This window comes from Alternaria conjuncta (genome assembly GCF_024043145.1).
Source record: "Alternaria conjuncta strain BMP 0040 chromosome Unknown scaffold_23, whole genome shotgun sequence".
Taxonomy (NCBI): Eukaryota; Fungi; Ascomycota; class Dothideomycetes; order Pleosporales; family Pleosporaceae; genus Alternaria; species Alternaria conjuncta.
The window spans coordinates 203,502-223,967 of NW_026250112.1; the positions used below are offsets into that span (position 1 = coordinate 203,502).

At 52.6% G+C, this 20,466-nt stretch overlaps 9 protein-coding genes across 9 annotated transcripts; 4 read left to right on the plus strand and 5 right to left on the minus strand.

Annotated features, from left to right (window-relative positions):
* Positions 1-554: 554 nt before the first annotated feature.
* Positions 555-2,373, minus strand: J4E85_010427 (uncharacterized protein; the record flags this gene model as incomplete). Its single annotated transcript, XM_051474636.1, has 4 exons — positions 555-990; positions 1,113-1,560; positions 1,606-2,131; positions 2,185-2,373. The coding sequence occupies 4 exons, from the start codon at positions 2,371-2,373 to the stop codon at positions 555-557; spliced, it is 1,599 nt and encodes a 532-aa protein (XP_051321556.1).
* A 2,585-nt stretch (positions 2,374-4,958) lies between these two features.
* On the plus strand, positions 4,959-6,626 carry J4E85_010428 (uncharacterized protein; the record flags this gene model as incomplete). Its single annotated transcript, XM_051474637.1, has 2 exons — positions 4,959-6,023; positions 6,072-6,626. The coding sequence occupies 2 exons, from the start codon at positions 4,959-4,961 to the stop codon at positions 6,624-6,626; spliced, it is 1,620 nt and encodes a 539-aa protein (XP_051321557.1).
* A 1,039-nt stretch (positions 6,627-7,665) lies between these two features.
* Positions 7,666-8,769, plus strand: J4E85_010429 (uncharacterized protein; the record flags this gene model as incomplete). The annotated part of the gene is made up of 1 exon (XM_051474638.1): positions 7,666-8,769. The coding sequence occupies one exon, from the start codon at positions 7,666-7,668 to the stop codon at positions 8,767-8,769; it is 1,104 nt and encodes a 367-aa protein (XP_051321558.1).
* A 746-nt stretch (positions 8,770-9,515) lies between these two features.
* Positions 9,516-10,317, plus strand: J4E85_010430 (uncharacterized protein; the record flags this gene model as incomplete). Its single annotated transcript, XM_051474639.1, has 2 exons — positions 9,516-9,733; positions 9,804-10,317. 2 exons carry the CDS (start codon positions 9,516-9,518, stop codon positions 10,315-10,317), a joined length of 732 nt encoding a protein of 243 aa, XP_051321559.1.
* A 282-nt stretch (positions 10,318-10,599) lies between these two features.
* On the minus strand, positions 10,600-11,586 carry J4E85_010431 (uncharacterized protein; the record flags this gene model as incomplete). The annotated part of the gene is made up of 1 exon (XM_051474640.1): positions 10,600-11,586. The coding sequence occupies one exon, from the start codon at positions 11,584-11,586 to the stop codon at positions 10,600-10,602; it is 987 nt and encodes a 328-aa protein (XP_051321560.1).
* A 3,320-nt stretch (positions 11,587-14,906) lies between these two features.
* J4E85_010432 (uncharacterized protein) lies at positions 14,907-15,362 on the minus strand (the record flags this gene model as incomplete). Its single annotated transcript, XM_051474641.1, has 2 exons — positions 14,907-15,232; positions 15,287-15,362. 2 exons carry the CDS (start codon positions 15,360-15,362, stop codon positions 14,907-14,909), a joined length of 402 nt encoding a protein of 133 aa, XP_051321561.1.
* A 769-nt stretch (positions 15,363-16,131) lies between these two features.
* J4E85_010433 (uncharacterized protein) lies at positions 16,132-17,142 on the minus strand (the record flags this gene model as incomplete). The annotated part of the gene is made up of 1 exon (XM_051474642.1): positions 16,132-17,142. One exon carries the CDS (start codon positions 17,140-17,142, stop codon positions 16,132-16,134), a length of 1,011 nt encoding a protein of 336 aa, XP_051321562.1.
* Positions 17,143-18,237: 1,095 nt separating this feature from the next.
* Positions 18,238-18,913, plus strand: J4E85_010434 (uncharacterized protein; the record flags this gene model as incomplete). Its single annotated transcript, XM_051474643.1, has 2 exons — positions 18,238-18,258; positions 18,536-18,913. 2 exons carry the CDS (start codon positions 18,238-18,240, stop codon positions 18,911-18,913), a joined length of 399 nt encoding a protein of 132 aa, XP_051321563.1.
* A 192-nt stretch (positions 18,914-19,105) lies between these two features.
* J4E85_010435 (uncharacterized protein) lies at positions 19,106-20,073 on the minus strand (the record flags this gene model as incomplete). The annotated part of the gene is made up of 2 exons (XM_051474644.1): positions 19,106-19,942; positions 19,999-20,073. The coding sequence occupies 2 exons, from the start codon at positions 20,071-20,073 to the stop codon at positions 19,106-19,108; spliced, it is 912 nt and encodes a 303-aa protein (XP_051321564.1).
* Positions 20,074-20,466: the final 393 nt, after the last annotated feature.

Genomic DNA, 20,466 nt, shown 5'->3' on the forward strand with positions numbered 1-20,466 from the left:
CGGATCATGTGTGGTGGGCAGAAGCCGTGGATGTCGCGCGGAGAAGGTTGATGGCGCAAAGCTGCGGGGCGTCGGAATGCGGGGTCGCAGGGCTCGGTGGCCGTGGAATGGCAGCATTGCTATCGACTAGAGACATCTGACTAACGAACGAACATCACCAAGTGTAGGTCAAGGCCGCTCTTTAACACTACGATGCAGATCGGAAAGCATTATAGTATTCCATGATAATGGCCAGCGTTTTCATGCTACCATACGCCATCAAACCCAAACCCAAACACGAAAAGAGCAACCATTAACGAAATCCATCCCAACTAAAGAAAAACGCCCCCCGATTTTGAGATACCGCCCAATGCAAGCTAATTGTACAGGATATCAAATGCCCGACCCAAGTCGTTAACCGAAATACAACACCAGATAATCATACCCTAAACCATCGTTTCGAAACGAAAGACCGTAAGCGTCATCAACAGATTGGTGTACCGGTGCACCAAACTCGCATTGCCCAGAAGAAGGCAACCACAACATAACAATGAACAAACGATGGAGTGCACCGTTCATTCAATCACCGCGTCGGCCCAAGAGCTCAATCCGCCCTCCTCTTCCAGCACGCGCGTCATGTCCTCTTCGGCAAGTCGCACGAGGATCTCAAACGGCGCCTCCTCTTGGTTCGCAGTTTGTCTCCGTCGGGGAAGGAAGATCATGCCGCCATCACCCGGACCGTAAGATCGTCTGATGAACTCGGGTCGACCAGCCAGGGAGTCCTTGCCTAGATCCGTACCAGGTATGCCCCAGCTGATATCAGCGCCGAAGTTGAGCCACGACGAGATGTATATGTCTGAGCCGAACTTCAAGGCCAGTGCGACCTCGGTGTCGGTAATCTGCTCGATTGACTTGAAGAAGGTTAGGTGGCGGTTCACCCATTCGTCGTCGACGTCGAGGATCGTGCTCTTGATGGTGTTTATGACGTTGATGATTGTCGACTTGGTTACACTGCCGTTATTTGTCAGCTGGGGTTCTCAAACTTAATCGCGTTGCTCAAGATTTGGGAGTGCAAGGTTCAGGGCGCCACACAGTGTGACATGCGATCATACGGTAGTAGGGGCTAGACTCACCGGTCCTCTTTTGTGAGGTCTGAGACGTTCATTGTGCCTCGCGAGAACAGCGCCATGTTTCCTGTGTAGTCTGTGGATACCGGAGGTCGTTGCCGTCTTCGCAGGTCCGTCGCGATCCCGATGCTAGTCTCTGTCAACCCGCACTTGGTCAAGCGACTTGCTCTAGCGCGGGTAACATGCGTCCAGACCAGGGCTGCAAGGACGTTGCACATTGTCGGAGGGGTGTTCTCGGGAAACTGGGTGCGTAAGGTTTCCCTGTACTCGCGTACTCGTGATGCTGAAATGACGAAGAGCCTCTGGGTACATTTCGTCTCTTTAGGTAAGGTTTGAAGATACCGGGGTGGGCCATCACAGTAGCAGTCTGCGCTGGCGCTGCCTTGTGGTGGCTTGATTTGTTCGTCAACGGCTCTCCGCATCTGAGACTGCTTGTCGGCGACGCTTTCCATGTCTGTATTGGTCAGTCATAGCTTGAGAATGCAGTGAGGAGTCTTACGCATGATTTTGTGTTCTTCGAAGAGTTGCTGCTTCGAAAGGCTGGAGACGTTCTCGGCGAACGTTTGCCAGAAAAGAGTAACACCGGAGAAGTCGAAGACACTGTGGTGCATATACATCGACAGCACAAGACCGCCAGGTATGAAGAAAGCCTGGGTTCTCATTGCTGGTGCATCGCTCTTGTTGAAGTCTACCTTGCCCTCGCCGTCTCTTGGAATACCAGGATACTCTGCGAGATCTTCCGGCACAAACATCGACGACTCGAAAGCACTAGGTGGCATGCCATCTCTTTTGAGTTGCTCGTAGGTGTGTGGAAAGTTCTTTTCATGGTACGGGATCTGCTTCGATCGAAAGACACGACTCAGGTGCTTGCTTGTGATCTCCGCTGGGTAGTGGAGAGCAAGCTTACCCGCTTCTCGGTCCGCAAGAGTGAGAGTGCCAGCGAGAAAGGGAAATTTGTTGAGTGTGAGGCGAAGCCCAGCACTCAGAGACTGTATGGCATCCTCGGCGAGATTTTGATCGGGAAACTGCGGATAACGTCAATTTGTGTCAATACGACGAACGATTCGGGAGAACATACAGGAAAGATGCACAGAGTCTGTATGTAAACGCGCACTACATTTTGGTCTAGACATGAGAGATGAAACGACTTCATCGGTATGGGCGGAACGTGTGGTTTGGCCAGCATCTCGAGGAAGCGGGGAATAGTGCTAGTGATGGGATCAAAAAGCCGGCCGTTGCGCGATACTAGGGGTAATTCAAGGGACATGGTCGTGGCTTTTGCGTAGTCAGTATATATACCGGAGCGATGAAGAGTCACACATACGACGAATTGGGTGAGCAAACACCCAGGCATGTGAAGCACGAGATGATTTTACCCCCTTCACCGCAAAAGGCCCCATTGAGCTGCGCCTGGTGTGACGGGAGGCATTGGCCCACTACGGGCCGAGAAGGACTATGACCGCATGCGGAAACATCTGTGCGCGTAAGCCACGCTCATTCCCGCCTTCCCCGCCTGTCTGCTTATTCGTGATTCACACTCAACCCTTGACGTGCGCCAAACGTGTCTCGTGCCGTCTTCCCCGTCCGCTTTGCTCGACCGTGCCTGAGTTACCAAACCTCGCGTAACGGATGAGGTGCAGCCGATGCGGCAACGTTCAGAGAGGGTTCCCGCCGACAAACGAGATGGGCACGACTAGGACCGTTCGTATGCGTTGCTTTTCCATCTCGCCAATCCTCGCCTTTCGAGGCTGAGGTTAGCGACAATATGCAGCTCGAAAAACATCAATTTGCTATTCTGTGACGTCTATGCCCCTGGCGACAAGGGTGGGGCGCATAGGAGTTGTCCTTGTTTGTCGACTGTCAAAATCAGGCTGTCATCCACGTCCTTCGATCGTGCTGTCGCTGCGGGACTTGTCGCGGCACAGCGTGACATTCCGATCGTATCTGAAATTGCGGGTTTGGCTGCTCTCCAACCTGAATGGCCCATGTGACCAGGATGCCACGAGGCATTGTTTGATCATCGATACCAAACTAACTGCAGGCAAATCAATACACCGGAAGTGCTGCCTTTCTTTAGTCGGTGTGCGCCTCAAGCAAGGTCAAATTGCAGCCCTATGACCAGGCGCTTGGATGCTTGTGTGCCCGAACCACTTTTGCGACAGAAATGCATCCGCGTTTAGCAGCGCTGAGCGTGTCATGGCAGCCTGGAGGGATCCGCGAAACCAAGGAGCCAGCGCTAGCACATAGTTGCTTTCAACGTCCCAGTCAATGTGAACACGTTTTTCATGACTGCCTTCGACAAACCAGTCTCGCCGCAGTAATGAGAGCTCACCGAAGCTAGCTACCACGGTGACACTCCAAATAGCATCTGACAGATAGCGGTGTGATGCAGCGCCTCTGAGCAGGCTGTGAGTGTAAACAATGATGCGTCATATGATCGGTAAGGCCTTTGAGGAGACACGTCGCCGGCGGTCCTTCGGTTAGTGGGTCGTTACCAGCGCGAAATGCCAGCAAATACCATCAGCGTCGCTAAGGAACAATCAAACAGAACCCTTGTCGGCAGTAAGATGACGAAGATAGATGTCGATGCGGCTGCAGCCATTGTGGCTGACTGATGCAATAAGCCCCACGTTATGTGCGACGGCGCTGCCCAATAAGCGACAAGCGCCATGCATGCAGCGCCTTTCGAAAAGGAAATAGCATGCTCTTCTGATCAATCGGGCTCGTTCCAGGCAGCTGCATTGCGGAAATATTTGCAGAGCTATCGAAGGCTTCCATGCGCCTTGTAGCCTCTTGCATTGAGGGACTATCTAGGCGACACCGTAGGATTAAGGTTTGTAGGCCGTCGCACAGCGAACGGCGGTATGCAAGACCGGGTAGACGACCCGGAACAGCGTTGGACGGGAGAAAACAACAAATTTGTGATTGAACGTACGGGGGCATAGGCGCCTGAGAGAGTAAAAACTAGAAATGTGGATCGAGTTGAGCTTGATATCATGCAGCCGCGTCAACCAAGCGACCTGTGGAATTGATCGCATCCTTCGTGCAAAGTTATGAGATTGTGATACGCGTGTAGTGACACGCTCAGGGCCGGCGCGTAATGGAAACCCCGGAGGTCTGATGTGATGGCATTTTGAGAATTGCACGTTGAGTGGTTCTGTCCAAGAAGCCGTGCCGACCGGTCGCAAACCTCTCTGCGGGTCCATGAACGGTGAAGGAGCAATGGCCATCGGCACAACGACTCGCGTGACGGTCCTCCTTTCATGCATCGAACACGGGCGGAATTGCCGAACGGTGTGTTGAAGCTGTGCCGCATGCAACTAATTGATGCCAACGTTATGCGAATCTGCATCGCCTTCTTATCGAGATTGCCGGTGACCTTGGGCCATCATTACGGCTACGAGCGTGCGGCGGGGCCTTGCACAGCCATTAGCGCCGGGAGTGAAAGCGTTGCGGGGTTTCGCGGAATACTTCCCCGCGAATCTTGTGATACGATCGGCTAAGGAAATATACTCTTCATGAAACCCCGCATGCGAGTCGTTATATCCGAGTGTTTGTAGCCGGCTCATCATGTAGTACAGCACCTCAATACCCAGGTACGAAGAGTGGTTACGGAGCATTGGCGGTCAAGTCCCAGATGCTTGGGCAGGAACCGAGCAATACGATGATGGAAGACCGATGTTGTATGGTGCCGAAGCACTCTGGGCGTAACGTGCTGCCGAATAGTGTAAGCGTATATGCAGATATGCTCAGGGCGTTGTGCTGAACATATCCTAGCCTCTCTTCAGTCGGCTTCTCCGATTTGCCAACCGGAGACCTGCGCGTATAGCTATTGACGATGTTCGGTTGAATATGCAGAAGACCCATCTAGAGTTACTCTCGGATGTGCTAGCCCTGAGGGAAAGGCTTCTCGGCACGTTGACGAGTGCGACTCGTGAGGCACTAGAAAGACGGGAAGATGTATACATCGCCGTAATAGCACCTGGAGGCTATGAATACGCAGTAGCGGTGTTGGCGATACTTGCTCTTGGAGCTGCTGTAGTGCCACTGACTCCAGCCCTACCCGTAGAAGAGGCAGTCTACTTCATCGAGAAGTCAAGAGCAGTGCTGGTTCTTGGAAGTTCATTGAATATGAAGAAATGTCGCGACCTGGAAACCCGGATTGCATCGATGAGTAATAAGAGCTTTCAAGCTGTAGACATTCAGCCATCAACTTCGTGTCCTACCCTCCACGCTGGAGACATCATCATTTCTTCCGACCGTACCTTGGATGAGAATGCGCCCGCTGTGGTCATCTTCACCAGCGGAACTACTGGGCCACCTAAGGGTGCAGTCATGCGGAGATCTTTCATCTTTGATTGTGCACTCGAAGTAGCGGATCATTTCCAGCTGACGGAAGATGATGTCGCTCTTCATGTTCTTCCTGTGCATCACGCAACCGGTGTTGGTATCAACTTCTTTCCTTCTCTCGTGGCTGGTAGTCGTATCGAGTTTCGCAGCGGAGGCTTTGACGAAGAGCAAATGTGGGAGCGATGGAAACAGGGCGCTTCCGACACCAAACAACGACTGACGGTCTTCTCTGGTGTACCTACTATCTACATGCGGATGAGACGGTACTATCAACAACGAATAAGCAAGCTACCCGCAGATGAGATAGCGAAGTACGTCGCGGGCGCAAGACAGTTTCGAGCCTGCTTATGCGGAACATCAGCACTGCCGCAGCCACTCGATGACTTTTGGAAGCATCTGATGCAAAAGCCGATCCTGCAACGATACGGAGCTACCGAGTTTGGGGCCATCTTCAAGATGCGCCTCGGCGACGAGAGCGTGCCAGAAGGTTCAGTTGGTGAACTCGCCAGCGGCGTTGATGTCAAGCTATCCGAAGGAGATGAGGGGGAGGTGCTCGTGAAAAGCCCAGTAAGTCTTATATGAGTAGCGTTGATAGGTTGTGTTAACCAAATTCAGCATATGTTCTCAAAGTACCTGCGTGATCCTGAAGGAACTGCAAAAGCTCATGATCGAGATGGATACTTCCGAAGCGGCGACATCGCGCGACGAGAGGGCAAATATTACTTCATTATCGGTCGGGCGTCTCTAGATATCATCAAGTCAGGCGGGTACAAGATCTCGGCTCTGGACGTCGAGCGCGAACTGCTGAGTCTGCCATATGTAGCCGAAGCCATGGTGGTTGGTGTACCAGATGAGGAGTACGGGCAACGCGTCGCTGCACTGGTCTCGCTGCAGCAGGAAGTATTGCCTTCTGCGTCCTTGAGACCCAGGAATACCTTCCGAAACGTCTTAACCGTTGACGATTTGCGGCGAGATCTACGCGAGAGGTTGGCCGGGTACAAGCTACCCACGCTGTTGAGGATCGTGGACAACGAGCTTCCGAAGACGATAACGGGAAAGGTGCAGAAAAAGATTCTTGGACCGCGCTTCTTTCCTGCCGATTACCGTGAGCATCCCGAGGTACAAAGATGGATTGCGCGATCTTCAGAGACGGTCCTGGCGAAGTTGTGAGATCGTGGACCCATCGCGCTGCAAGTTCTTTTCGCCGATGTTTTCGATCGCGCTGAATGATCATCGCACAGTCGCGATCGCGCACACAAAGGATTCGCGTTGTGGTTTCCTGTGTGGAAAAGTAATTCCGTCGCACCAGCGCAGCGACACTTCAATCGATATATCGTGTCGATTGCTTGGTTGTTATGACGAGTGCGTTGAATGTGATGATGATGATGCGTTGGAGCTGTATGCGGCACTAGCGTGCACGTGATGTGAGATCAGCCGCCCGGGCGGGTGGCTCCCGAGGTCGTTCCTTCCAACGTTCGACTTTTCCGCAACCACCGTTTTCATCTTCTGTTCCACCTCTCCTTCCATGCTGTAGACAGCACCGTAGCCACACGAATGGGCCACGCAAAGCGACAAAGGACAAGTCCTGAGCTTGTCAGAAGTCGCAAGGTGGCGGCGTGATGGCGCGAATAGTCACATGGCCACATCATGCACACCGTATATTTGTCGCCAGTCTCCTGCATTCACCGCAAGCTTTCCAGTATCACACGTCCGTGGTCTAAGATTGCTCGCTGCTGTCATTACATCGGGGTGTCTATCTCAGGAACGATCCCTTCATGTCTAGCGGCATGGTTCGCCTTGCAACGACATACACACGGCATCCTACGAAGTGACTAGTCGGTTCTGTACTATAGGTAGCCGCCAGTACTCCAGCGCGCCAGGTCACCGATCATATTCAGTTCTAAGGTCAGGCATGCATTCACGCGACGCGGACATCAACCGCCCTTCCACGGCGCAGCGGGTGGTCTTCCCACGGTCTATTTAATCGAAGGCAACTCCATCCTCTGCTTAGTACTACTGCCAAAGCGCTCAAAAGACAGTTTGATCTTTAGCGAAAAACCCAACAGTCTTACAGGAATTCGTAACTACCTCAACGATGGATGCCTTCGACTTTCTTCATTATATCAAACGCGAGTTTGACTGGCATATGCGACAACACAGAGGATTGGAGACATATCGTGCGCCATCTCTTACGAATCCTATTCATCCAATGTTTGCTTTGGATCGCTGGGCCACTGGTCCAGGGCAAGACACCCTAAGACTCTACCGCAGCATGCGACCTGCCTTGCAACTTGCGTCACTATGGCTCACCGAAGACATGCCCCTGCTTTGGTTCAGTCACTTGACCTTTGGACATCGTCGCCATAATCCGGCCGGTCAAGTGTACCTGGAGAGAAATCCTCATTATAAGACCCCAGCAGCCCTTGCTACTGTCAAGGCGAACCTAGTCGAATTTGGAAAAACGAACTTTTTCTTGTTCTACCATCCCAGTGTGAGAAACAACTATTACGGCTGTACATACAGTCACAAAGAACAGTTGCCTTACATTAACGAGTTCAAGTCCGCTGACTTTCCACCTGCTCTCTCTAGGAAGGGTATTCGAAAGCCTTGCATCGCCCTTACAAGGGGCTTCGTCAACGCCCTTCAATCGACTGGTGTAAGTGAAAACGAACGATACAGAACCCTTTTCATGCTCGCCACTGTTCTGTGCCATGAAGTTGCGCATGGGTACCACATGTTCCATCATATCAGTCCTGAGCCACTGTGGGCTGCAGATGAGAAGATTCCAGAACTAGGCTTCTCGTGGGAACTGAACGTGGTTGGTCATTTACCGATGCCTACCGGTAAGGGTGGGTTAGACGGCCAATTCCACGAACTACACGCGATCCGCATGCTGGAAGTTCCATCAAGCGATGATGAACGTCTTAAGGTTCTCCGCTATCTCAAGGGCAACTCACGTGCAGAATTCACGACACGAGATGCTTCCGGACACCATCGCAAATGGCCTGTTCTAAACGGCGGAAAGTTTCGTGGTGCGAAATGGACACTGAGCAGCGACGCGCAATACTTCATCGCCTCCTTTCACAACGTTCCCATGCATTGGGTAATCTCTTGGTTCCAGCAAGATGTCTGGGAAACGCTTAAGGCGCGATGGGTGCAAGCAAACAGATTTGAACCTCCTGCTCTCGGCCAAGCCTTCATGATCATCTACGAGAGAAATCCGTACGGAGTGCAGGTTCATCGACCTCTTTACCCTAATAATCGTGTAGACGCCAAAATTCTCGAGGAACATCGCGAATTAGCCCAGAAATAGGCTCATGCGCGGATAGGAAGTGAAGATAGGTTGCAATGCAGCTGTAGCGTTCTCAATATATATGGATAGTTATTACCTTGTTGTCAATTTGTTGGCGCGGAACTGCGGTGATTCATCAGGCGCTCCAGCGAGACACCCAGAAGCCAGTCATGAGTCTGAGCTGAATATGTTCAGCCATCTTTGTGATCGCCCATGGAAAGCCTGAAGTTCCCCTAGGGCTTCTTCTTATAGGATCCTTGCGGAGGTCATGCCGCAAAGACCCTCTATACCCGCTTTGAGGAAAGTGTCTTAGTGCCTACTACAACATATAGACTTGATAGGTTTCTTGAAGAAATGTCGGCAACCGGATGATAGAAAGCCTGACAGGAGCCGTTATGTAGAAAAGTGTTCCGTCTTCGTCAGCGTCGCGGCGGACATCGGCGAACGAAGCTCGGGTTTAGCGATGCGCGAATGCAAATTCCGGCCCCGGCTATCGTCGTCATCGTCCTCCTCCCACGACAACACCGGGAATCAAGTCAATGCAGTGTAACGCCCTGGCGTCATGATTGGCTCTCTCGACAGAACCGGCTAGAATGCCGGGCTATCTTCTCTGTCTTCATGCACGGAAACGGCTGAGATGATGGAGCCGACCCCACCTGAAGCTTGAACGACTTAAGGCCCTTCCACCCCGCCAAATTTCGCAGCCGGCATCAAACGTCACTCCAAACTCCCTCTACATCCATCAATTCCTCTTACAACCCTCCAATATGGCCTGCGACAACTGCAAAACCGGCTTCAAGTGGGGCGCCGAGTCCGTCGGCAAGGAAACCAAGCTCGACAACATCGACTGCTATGTCACCGGCGACAACAAGGATGCCGCTATCCTTATCATCACCGATGTCTTCGGCTGGACTCTTCCCAACATCCGCATTCTGGCAGACCACTACGCAAAGGAAGCCAATGCGACCGTCTACGTTCCCGATGTGTAAGCAGCTACGCGACGCGACGCATACATTCAGCGCAATGCAACCATGGGACTAACAGCCATCACACAGATTCGGCGGCGAAGTCGTAGACCCCGACGCGATGTCCGACCCGGAGAAGGCGAAAAAATTCGACGTCATGGCCTTCATCGGCCGCAACAACAAGGACATCCGCTACCCCGAGATCAAGCAGCACGCCCAGACCCTCAAGTCGCAATACAAGAAGGTCGCCGCCATGGGCTTCTGCTACGGCGGATGGGCCGTCTTCAAGCTCGGCGCGGACCCCTCGCTCGTCGACGCCATCTCGACCGCCCACCCCTCCATGCTCGAGAAGTCGGAGATCGAGAACGTCAAGGTCCCCGTTCAGATCCTTTCCCCCGAGAACGACCAAATGTACACTGAGGAGCTGAAGAAGGCTACGTTGGAGACGCTACCGAAGACGGGTGTCCAGTGGGAGTACATCTACTTCCCTGGTCTGAACCACGGCTTTGCTGCGCGTGGTAACCCCAACGACCAGAAGCAGAAGGATGGTCTGGAGAGGGCGAAGAGGAGTGCTGTGAACTTCTTCAACGAGTTCTTGCACTAGAATACATGTTACGATGGTCATACGATCTCTTAACGAATTTAAATGAAATGATACCTCAACTATGGCTTTTCTCTCGTTATCCGGTCGACAAATAAGTAGGAAGTAAGGCATCAGGTCACGAATGAGCCAGTAAGGATATTGAAGTGAATATGTGAATGAATTGCTGGTTACTGCTGCTACAAAGTGTACGTTTCTTTGACGTCACGCAGAATCCTCTTTTTAAATATATACATGAAGGTCTTTCCGACTTCCGGCTGGAACGATACCATCGTCCGTCGCATCTTATGCGCCATTGACCAAGCGAGCGAGCCTAGACCTGGTCTCCCAGCCCCAAGCGCCAACACTGCGCTTAGCCATAGCAGCAACGCTCTTAGCATAGTTGTTCGTGCCGTGGCTGGGATCAGCATCCTTAGCCTTGCAAGAAGCGCCATCCGAAGGGCCACCAAGGGGACCCTCAACGGCAGCAAAATGCTGCTTCTCTTTGGTCGTGCCAACCATGTTCTTCGCAGCCTCAGGAACCCAACCGTTGATGAAGTCGCCGTGCGAGCACCACGCAGGTCCGCAAGCCAGCTTGAACGGCGCGGTGGTACCAGACCAGCCGTTGGGTAGGGCCTTGCGCATATCGTAGCGGATGGAGAAGCGGAGCTGGGGCATAGACTTCATGCCCTTGGGGCACCAGTTGGGTGTTCCGTTGTCGCGGCTCTTGTAGCCGGTCTCGAGGGTCTCTTCGTTGACACACTGGGGGAAAAAGAGGAGTTGCTGGATGTGGGTGGAGCAGGTCTTGGTGGGGAAGCCGTTGGCGTCGAGAGGAATGTCTTCGCTCTCGCAGCCCCATGAGGCCTTTGCGTTGACGTCCATGGCGTCTGGGGTCATGGCGTCGGCTTTGCCGGCAACCATCTGCAAGTCTTGTGGAATGGCGACCTCAGCGGGGGTCTCGCCGAGGTTGTAGTATGCGCTGAAGCGGAAGACGGGGACGGGCTCATAGTTCTTGCCATCTTTGGTGTATAGGAAAGTGGGCACCCAGTAGCTCGACAAGTCGTTGGGGTTCTCGGCGGTGGTGCAGCCTTTCTGGAGTTCGGCGCTGGTCTTGGTGCCGGCAACAACGGCGTCGGAGCCGTAGAAAGAGTGTAGATGCGACTTGTCGAACTCTCCAGGGTAGACAATGGGATCGATGTTCTTCTCCATGAAAGGGGGAGGGATCTGGATGACAGTGTACGCGTTCGCGAACTGGGCGAGCAGACCCGCAGCAAAAAGAGTGTAAAGAGACATCCTGTGCCTTGGTAACGAATGTAATAAACGATAGAAGAAGTTGGAAAGATAGTAAAGTTGGTAAGAGAATGAAGCGCGATGAAGAAACCGTAAACAGTGGCGCGCTCGTGGTACTTATGCCTGAGGCTCGCGCCTCGTGCCCACCATGCCACAGCCCAGGGCATCCTTCCCTCGGGGCGTCCACCAAAGTTTCACACCTCCTGGTGTTTTCGCCCAAGCGAGGCATCTTCGCCGTTAGGCCTAGGACTATTGTGGAGGTTAGGGACCGCGGCATGAACGACAGGAGACGTTGCCGAGGCGCTAAGCCGGCTACGGAGCTGCTCATTGGCGGATCGCTCGTGCCAAAACACTAGTGTCCGCTATTCCGCGTTTAACAGTTTCGAAACTGCGAAACAAACTGCCTTTGTCCTTGCTTTTCATTTCCTCCGAACGGTAATCGGCTTTTCGGATACGGATGCGCTCTGTGGCGCTATACGCTGGGGCATTGCGATGTGGCGTGAAGAACATGATCCACTGCGATTAGAACTAGAGGGCGGACTAGTAAGATTGCAGTTATGCGTGCGCGTATTTACGACATCCGAGGACTCCAGTACTAAGTGTTGAGCAGACCTGTTATCATCAAGCTAACTTCGAAGGCTGTGCTTCCAAAGTTTTGTGTGGACATCACGTGCGTGGCACAGCCAACATGCGGCGTCGTAAACAATTCGATTCAGATCAACGAAGCTGCGACTCACTCCGCATCTACATCTCACGCCCTGCCACCGCAACCACCTCTACTGTCATCCGCAATCGCGCAACCCTCATAGCGACCTCGCACATCCTGATAGGTAATTTGTTGTGGTTCCACAGTATGCACGACGAGAAGCGCCACGATTTGTCCCTCTAGTGTCCAGCTCACGCTCACACTTTTCCCACCACTGTATCGGCGCCTTGGCCCAACGGAAGGAGGAGCTTGTTGTGTTTGAATATTGACGGAGATGCTTTGCGAAGAATGCGTACGTGTATTCTCACGCGGCGACCGCAAGCATCATTCGAGCCTTGCCTCTCTCACCAAAGCAGCAACAGCCGGATGCTACATCTGTACTCCCTTGTGGGAATCTGTAAGGCCAGAAACTGGTCACTTGAGGGACGACCTGAAAAGTCACTTCATCATCGGTCAGATTCCAGATACTTATTCTCGAGTTTCCCGTACTCTACCAGAAGAACATATGGTTAGCTATTCCTCTTTATCCACGTGGGGAAGAAAGAAAAGTGTTGCCCACGGTTTTCCGAAAAAGCTCGACCCGCGGAGATTTGTCGCAGTACCTACAGCGAACGTCCCAGTAAATGTCGGTACATACGGCAGATGGTCCACAATACCCATGGCAGAATCCTTACAGGCTGCGCAAAAGTGGATGAGAACTTGTCTAGACACCCATGAGCAGTGTCAGAAACACAAACAACCGCGTACATATCCGACACGGCTCCTCGAACTTGGCAGCCACAAAGTGCGACTAGTACTACCACAGGAAGAGGAACTATCGGGCCCGTATGCTGCTTTGAGCTACTGCTGGGGCCCAAATCCTAGCTTCATCCGGCTAACGGCCGATAACATGCAAGATTTTCGGCTCGGAATACCCCATTCAGATTTACCCATTGCTTTTCAAGAGGCAATTTGCTTCGTAGAAGGGCTCGGAGTTCGCTACCTCTGGATCGATGCTCTCTGTATCATACAGTCTGGCAGGGGGAGTAGTGAAGACTGGCAATTGGAGTGCAGTCGCATGCAAGAAGTGTACTCGAATTGCATCATCAACATTTCTTTGGTACAGGCTGCGCACCCGGACCAAAGCTGTATGGGAGGTTATAATCGTAAAGCGAATCTGCCTTTCACTACAACTATGGCTATGCGAGGAATGAGTGGGGACTTTACCGGCACACCTCCTGCCTTCACTATCATACCAAGCCAGTACTTCCAACATTCGCTTTATCAACAGCCCCTCGGAAGTCGCGCATGGGTCCTACAAGAACGCCTGTTGGCTACTCGCGTTTTGAGCATTGGCCATGGAGAACTTTTCTGGGACTGTGCACGGGTCCCAAACGCAAGCGAATCTCTTCCAGGCGGCTTCGAACTTTGTCCTGACCCTACGAGGGCAGTTCTGAATGAAGCGCTGGGTCTTCAGATAACTTCCATTCCGCAGGCCTTAGACAGCCGGACTTTAGAGGATACTTGGTCTAAGATCCTTGTGGATTACAGTGCGAGGCAGCTCACATATCCCCAAGCGGACAAGTTGATTGCTATCTCGGCTATCGCAAGCTGCATGCACTACGCATTGAACGACACGTATCTTGCTGGCCATTTCTGGAAAACGCTCCCACAAAGTCTGAACTGGAGAGCAAATCGTGCACCTGGACATTCATTCCGTACTGATGAAAGGCCACCACAAAGGCTGCCCAGGTCCTCTAGCCAGATGTTGGATGGCAGCTGGGTGGTCACGCCAACATGGAGCTGGGCATCGATGAATGGCCGACTGAGAACGCGACCATTTGTTGGAGTGTCTTCGACGGTTATAGCAATCGCAGAAGAGTACAGGCTTTCTCCACTGGATCAAAACGAGCGAACACCATTTATGGAGAAGATGATACTGCTGACCATTCGAGCCTGGTCTAGACCTATCAAATGGACGCTGGGTGGGCCGATCGGCTATGAAAACACAGAGAGTTTGAAAGAGGAGGGTTTTGAACGTCTCTATGTCACTATGGATGAGCCGAATGAGAAGCCCGAAAACGGAAGCATGTTTCTACTTGCGGCACTTGTCCATGCAGACAATATAGTGGTGGGCTTGTTGCTGAGAGAGATAAACATGTACGAAGACAGAGTATACGAGAGACTGGGGCAATTCCGGGCACCATTCGACCGCGACATTGGGACGGAATGGCAATCATTGTTCACTGATGGAGAGCGCTCTGTAACTATGTGCTGATGTAGCTAAGCCGACCATTGATACGTCAGTCAAATACCCATTCGATGAACAGCACTACGCTGTACAGAAATCCCGATAGTCAGCTATCGGAAAAGGTTGGGAGCAACAACGAAGACGTCAAAGAGATGATTGACCGCATCGTATATGCAAATGATCACCACTACTCGGAAGACGATTACATACAACAATAGCCCCTTCATGAATCAAACACGGTCTGTAGGCCTTTTCTTCAACATGTGAGGCATTATCACCACACGGGTCTTAGGGTCATATGGTAGCATCAGCATCGTTCAAAATGTTCTTCCACTTCCCAACCCTACATGGAGCCGCCAGATCACCTTCTATTTCTTATACAAGTCTCTACTTATCAGCCGCATCCAGCGGCTTATTCTGCCCATAATTGAGCGTCTTCTCCCTCTTCTTCGCATCCGACTCCTTCGGGTCATGCTTCATGTTGTCCTGACTCTCCGTTGTCTCCTCCGTCGCGCCGGCGCGGTCTTGCTCAGGATGGCTGACTGGGTTCTGTATTGATGCGTGGTCGCCATCGTTCTTGTCCGTCTGGCCGACTGAGGCGCTCTTGTTGATGGACTGGCTCCCGGCGCTGCTTGCTTGCGGGTTGGATACGTTGGATGATTGGCCGGGTGCGGCGCTGCTGGCGTATGTGCGGGTTATGACTGGCGCGAGGACTGTGAGGAGGTGTGTCAGTGGTTGTTCTTTTGTTTTGGGGTGAGGGTAGTTACCTTCGCTCCGTTGTTGGAGTGAGCGGCTCGCGATGGGCGCTGAGCGCGAGAAGCTTTGGAGGAATCTTGATGCCATTTTGTTTTTGGTGTATCTCGAGTCTATTACGGGATTTTACAAGTACAAAGTTTTTGTTTGCAAAAGCTCACAGGAATATGTCTACGCATGTTTATCACCCTCCCTCCTTGACGTGCCTGTGATGTTGCCAAAACGTCATCATCAAGCCGCAAGGCCTATCTCTGGGGGTTCGGCATCTACTTCCCGTACAAATCCACTCTTATTCATCTATGACAGTTGCGGAAAAGGATGACACCGAATGTCAGTGCTCATCGCTACTTTTTGCTGATGTTTGCGTGTGCCGTGGAGCTTTGCGCAATCAAGAAGATGACGTATGCCAAAGGATTAGCGACGACAGCATCGACATGGGAAGATATCTACGGACCACGATACCACATATTGCAGCGGGTAGAAACTCAAAGAGCTCGGGATCGGTTTGCGGTGATTTATCCTGCGCTTAGTTGGAGATGGATACGTGGATGCCCAGATGCTGCCTGCCAACGCTGATGGTCACGTGATGCCCCACTCCCGGCCATCGAGCTTTCCGACCCTGCCAACCACCTTCATTCGCAACCACCCAACCTACTATACGACTTCCAACGGCTTGTCGGACTACAAGCCGACCCAGGCATGTCTCTCATGAGTGTCTTTGGCATACATTGTCGTCCTCTCAGCAGCACGCGATGTCATAGGGCGCGGGGTTGAAGCACACCTGGGCACCGAATGGTACAATTACTAGCTCTTTCAAGTCTATCGTACAAAACTGCCTCCCTCAGACTCTATCATATTTCTACAAGTAGTCCGCATCAACCCAATTCTCCTTCTCAAAGTTCATCCCAAACACATCCGACGCCTTGATACGCGCGTCGCGCTGCGACGAGAAGTTTGCCCTTGCCTCAGGATTTGCGCCAGGTCCATAGTTCATGTACTCCTGATACACAATATTGTCCACACTCTGCACATCGTCCCACCTTGCCCATCCCTCCGGCTTCACTACATCGCCCAAATAGCTGTCTTGGAAAACCACCCTCGAGTACGGTCTCCACGGCCTGCCAAGGAAGGTCGAGTTCGTGCCGTTGGTACCGGAGACGTTAACCTGGTTGAAGACATAGATGCTTGTGTTGTTGTCAGCTTCGCGGCCGTTAGCAGTGACCCAACCGGGGCCGATGGATTCGATATCGATCTTGTCGAACCACGCGATGGCGCGTAGACCGAAGATGAAGTCTACCGCGCCATTGACGAAGGACTTTGCGTAAATCTGACGCCCGATGTTTGCGTAGATGGTATCTTGGTAGCCGGTGAACTTGCAGCCGTAGAAACCTTGGTTCGTCTTTTGCGCGCTGAGGGCGAGGGCTTGGCCGTTCTTCTCGGCTGCGCCGAAGGTGTTGGCGACGTTGAGATTGTACACGCGGATGTTTGTTGTGTTCAAGCGCAGGGTAGCTGTTGCGTCGTTGTTGGCAAGACCGGGTGTTTGGCGCGATAGGTTGTATGTCAAGGTGACTTCGTTGTCCTTGTAGCCGCGAGCGTCCTTCGTGGAACCTTGTATGGTGATGGGGCCAGCATGAGGAGGGATGTAGACTTGTTCGTTGTATGTTCCAGCGACGACGAAGATCTTCTGGGCATCGGTCTTGTTGTGCAGTGCGTCCACTGCGGCACTGATGCTGGGGTAGCTGCCGTTGGTTGCGCCGGATGCATCGACGACTAACGCGCCTCGGTCGGGCTTTGTTCGTGTGTACTTATCGGCAGATGCAACAGAAAGAGTGCTTGCAAATGCAAGGAATTGTACTATACGAAATGCCATGTTGATCGGCAGAGAACGAGTGACCTGGTATTCGGTACCCGTCCATCGGAACGGCCGGGTACTTATACTGGATTGACGAAATGCACCCCTTTACGCGATTACTACAGTCTGTAATTATTCCGTCGCGCTTACCTCTGCGGGCCGACTATCGAACATGCGCGCTGTTTGCCATTGCCATCGTGACTTTGCGGGGAAGTGTGGAGGAGGCATCGTTGGTGTTGTATCGTGTGATTGGTGGCACAAATCGTTCCGTGGACAACTTTACCCCAGATTGTTTAACCATCGGCAACGGAATCTGGGGAAGCGATGTTGCAGTAGATCTGATCTTGATGTTTTCTCGAGCGGACGGATGCGAACGGGGATTGATCTCGGATTGATTAGGATTCAGGTACATATGTAAGCCCGATTGATTACTTGGGTAGTCGCGCCGCGCGGCGACTGCCAACGTCGCTCTTGGCTTGACCTTCTTGAACGCGCATTCTTCCACTTCAATGCTCTCATGTATACGACTATTTCCCTCTTCTTGTAGGCATGAGTTTGAGATTTCACACAATTACGATCGCGTACGGGCAGCAACAACGAACGAGCCTTGGAGTGGACGCGACGACAACCGAAGTACCACCGCGCCTTTCTCGATATACGAAACACACCCCAGCTCGTTTGCCGCTACTCCCTAGATGTTGTGATAGCATTATACAGTTGTTCAAGAGCAAGGAATGAGGTCCAGTTCTGCCTTCGATGGGTTGCGATGCCCAAGCCGAGGAGACGGTGAGGGCGTTTGCAGTAAATTCTGTCCCGAGGCCTGAGGCTATGTTCTTAAGCAGCTCAAGATAACTGGGTATGAACAGGCCATTAAGCTAGGCTATAGGTTCTCGTATCAAATGGTACACCGCATGAAGTATCTACCGCCTGGTCACGATGATCAATAGGTCAAAAGCCGTCGCGATCCGGACTCAGGCGATGAACCAGTCGCATTGTAGTAGTACACCGATTCGATAGGAGCTCGCAGCTTACTCCAGCGCATAACAGAGTTCGTGGAGAATAACTCTGCTCACAACAATATGAACGCTTTATTCACCCCAAGATCAGACCACCATGAGCGCGCCCGAACCCCGCGTACGCAACTCGCGTTCACCGTCGCATCCAACCCACCGTTTGCGCAATGACGCAACCTCCAAACAAACGAACTGAGACACGCGACGCGACCACAACAAAGAGACATCTCCCTTCTCTCAGACTCGTAGCCAACGCCAACCTCATCGTACCTCTACACTCGCATTGCATATCTTTGCAATACAGCCACTGACAAACACCAGCGCGCAAAGCACATCACACTACACACCTTCTACAACCCCCCGCGCCACAAGACAAAATGGCCCAAAACGACTCAAAGCACCTCCTCCCCATGACCTCCATCCTCTTCGCCGACGCCAATCCCTCTTCCCGGTCAAACACATCCCACCACCTCGCGAACCCCACACTCGCCAACCTCAAAGACGCGCAAGACACCAGCATCACCGCGCTGCCACAGCCTGTCACCGAAGCCGAGGTCATCGAGTCAGACGGTTTTTGGAAGAGATTGTGGGCTAAGATCAAGAATGCGCTTGGTTTCAGTGAAAGGGAAGTTGAGTATGAGGAGGAGAGGGAGATGTGCATTGGTGAGCCTTTTGGCTTCGTACATATTGGGACGGGAGGGAATAGGCCGTTGTTGGGGCCGGGTGGGGTGCCGAGGGTTGGGGGTGGGGAGGAGGAGTGGGAGGATGTTGAGTGAGGGGGGGAGGTATTTGGGGTGGTTTGGGGGTGAGATTGGGAGATGATGAGGGGGCGGGGAGGACGACGGACGTGTGAGAAGTGGTGGATGTGAAGATGAACTTGGTGGTTGAGGACTACATGGGTATGATACTGAACAGAAGCAAGGGGGAATCAACCTCAAGACGACTACGAATATACAAAATCCTCCATATTACTTGCCCTGGCTCTCGACGCTGACGTTCCAGTTATTAGGTGCCCGCCACCAGCGTCCTAGCAGACTACCTTCACTCTTACCACTGCTACCCGTGATCATGCGGTTCGCATCTGGCCTCTCAATCTTGACATCCTGCGTCTTGACAATCTGCAGCTTGACATCTTCACTGCCGTTGGTCCCAGCCTCAGGGTCATATGTAGCACGATCGCTGCTCCCAGTCCGATACGCTTTGCCCTTTGAGCCGGAGCCCTCGTCGCTGATGATACGTTCGAACTTACTTTGCAGGCTGGGGTAGTAGCGGATCAGGACGGCTTTGATGCTCGGCGCACAGGCGACGATGACGGCGAGATGGTTCTCCACAACGGCGCAAATCATGGATGCAGCGTATTGGAAGGGGAAGTCCCCCATGACGGCGAGTCGGTGGACAAAGTAGACGCGAGTTGCGCTTGCAGCGAGGACGAGTCCGCCCAAAGCGAAGAGGAAGTTGACGGCGATGCGGTGGTGGCGCCTAAGCTTAACATTCCAGGTGAAGATGACGGGGAGGATATAGAGGACGGCATCGCAGGCCACCATGAAGACCGAGTTGAAGTAGGAGAAATCGCTCAGGTTGATGCAGTAGCCCTCGATGGTCGGATCCCACCATTTTGCCACAGGGATGCATTGGAAGATGCTGGTTACGACGCAGGTGAGACCGAAGGAGAAGGCGACGATGTGCATGATGAAGATGCAGCGGCGGGCCCACGGCTCGAAGGTGAGCTCGGTGTAGAAGATCAGTAGCGAGTGCTTGACGGCCCAGTTGACGGAGAAGTAGAAGATTAGAGCGGCCATGACCATCTGGGGTGTTGGGTTAGTGGGTGGAAGATGGTGATGGTAGGTTGGGGTTGTTATACCTTGAGGAGCATCTCCATGTTGGCTGGGTCGATATCTGCTTCGTGCAGGCCAGCTCCCAGACGTGTAGCGTACATCTGAATGCATGATAGGACGATGGCGCAAGTTCCGGCAAAGACAGCAAGAGCTTCATGTCAGTTAGTATGATGATTCGGATGGGAAGAAGTAGACTGAGCTCACCATCATGCCAGCCAAAGCTGCTCATTATCTTGATCTTCCTCCCAACACGACAGCTGATAGCGAGTGAAGTCAACACAATCAGTGTCAAGTTGACAGCAACGGTGGGGGCGCGTAGGTCAGAAGACATGATTAGAACAGTCAATCGAGTCACCGAGTTGAGTGGAGTTGCGATGGGTGCAGGGGTTGAAAAGGATTCGTGTGCCTTGCATGTCCTCTACATATATACCTGGTGTTTATCTTTCACAAGACGCACGGCTTATACTTTGTTTGTCGTGATATGCGCAACACCG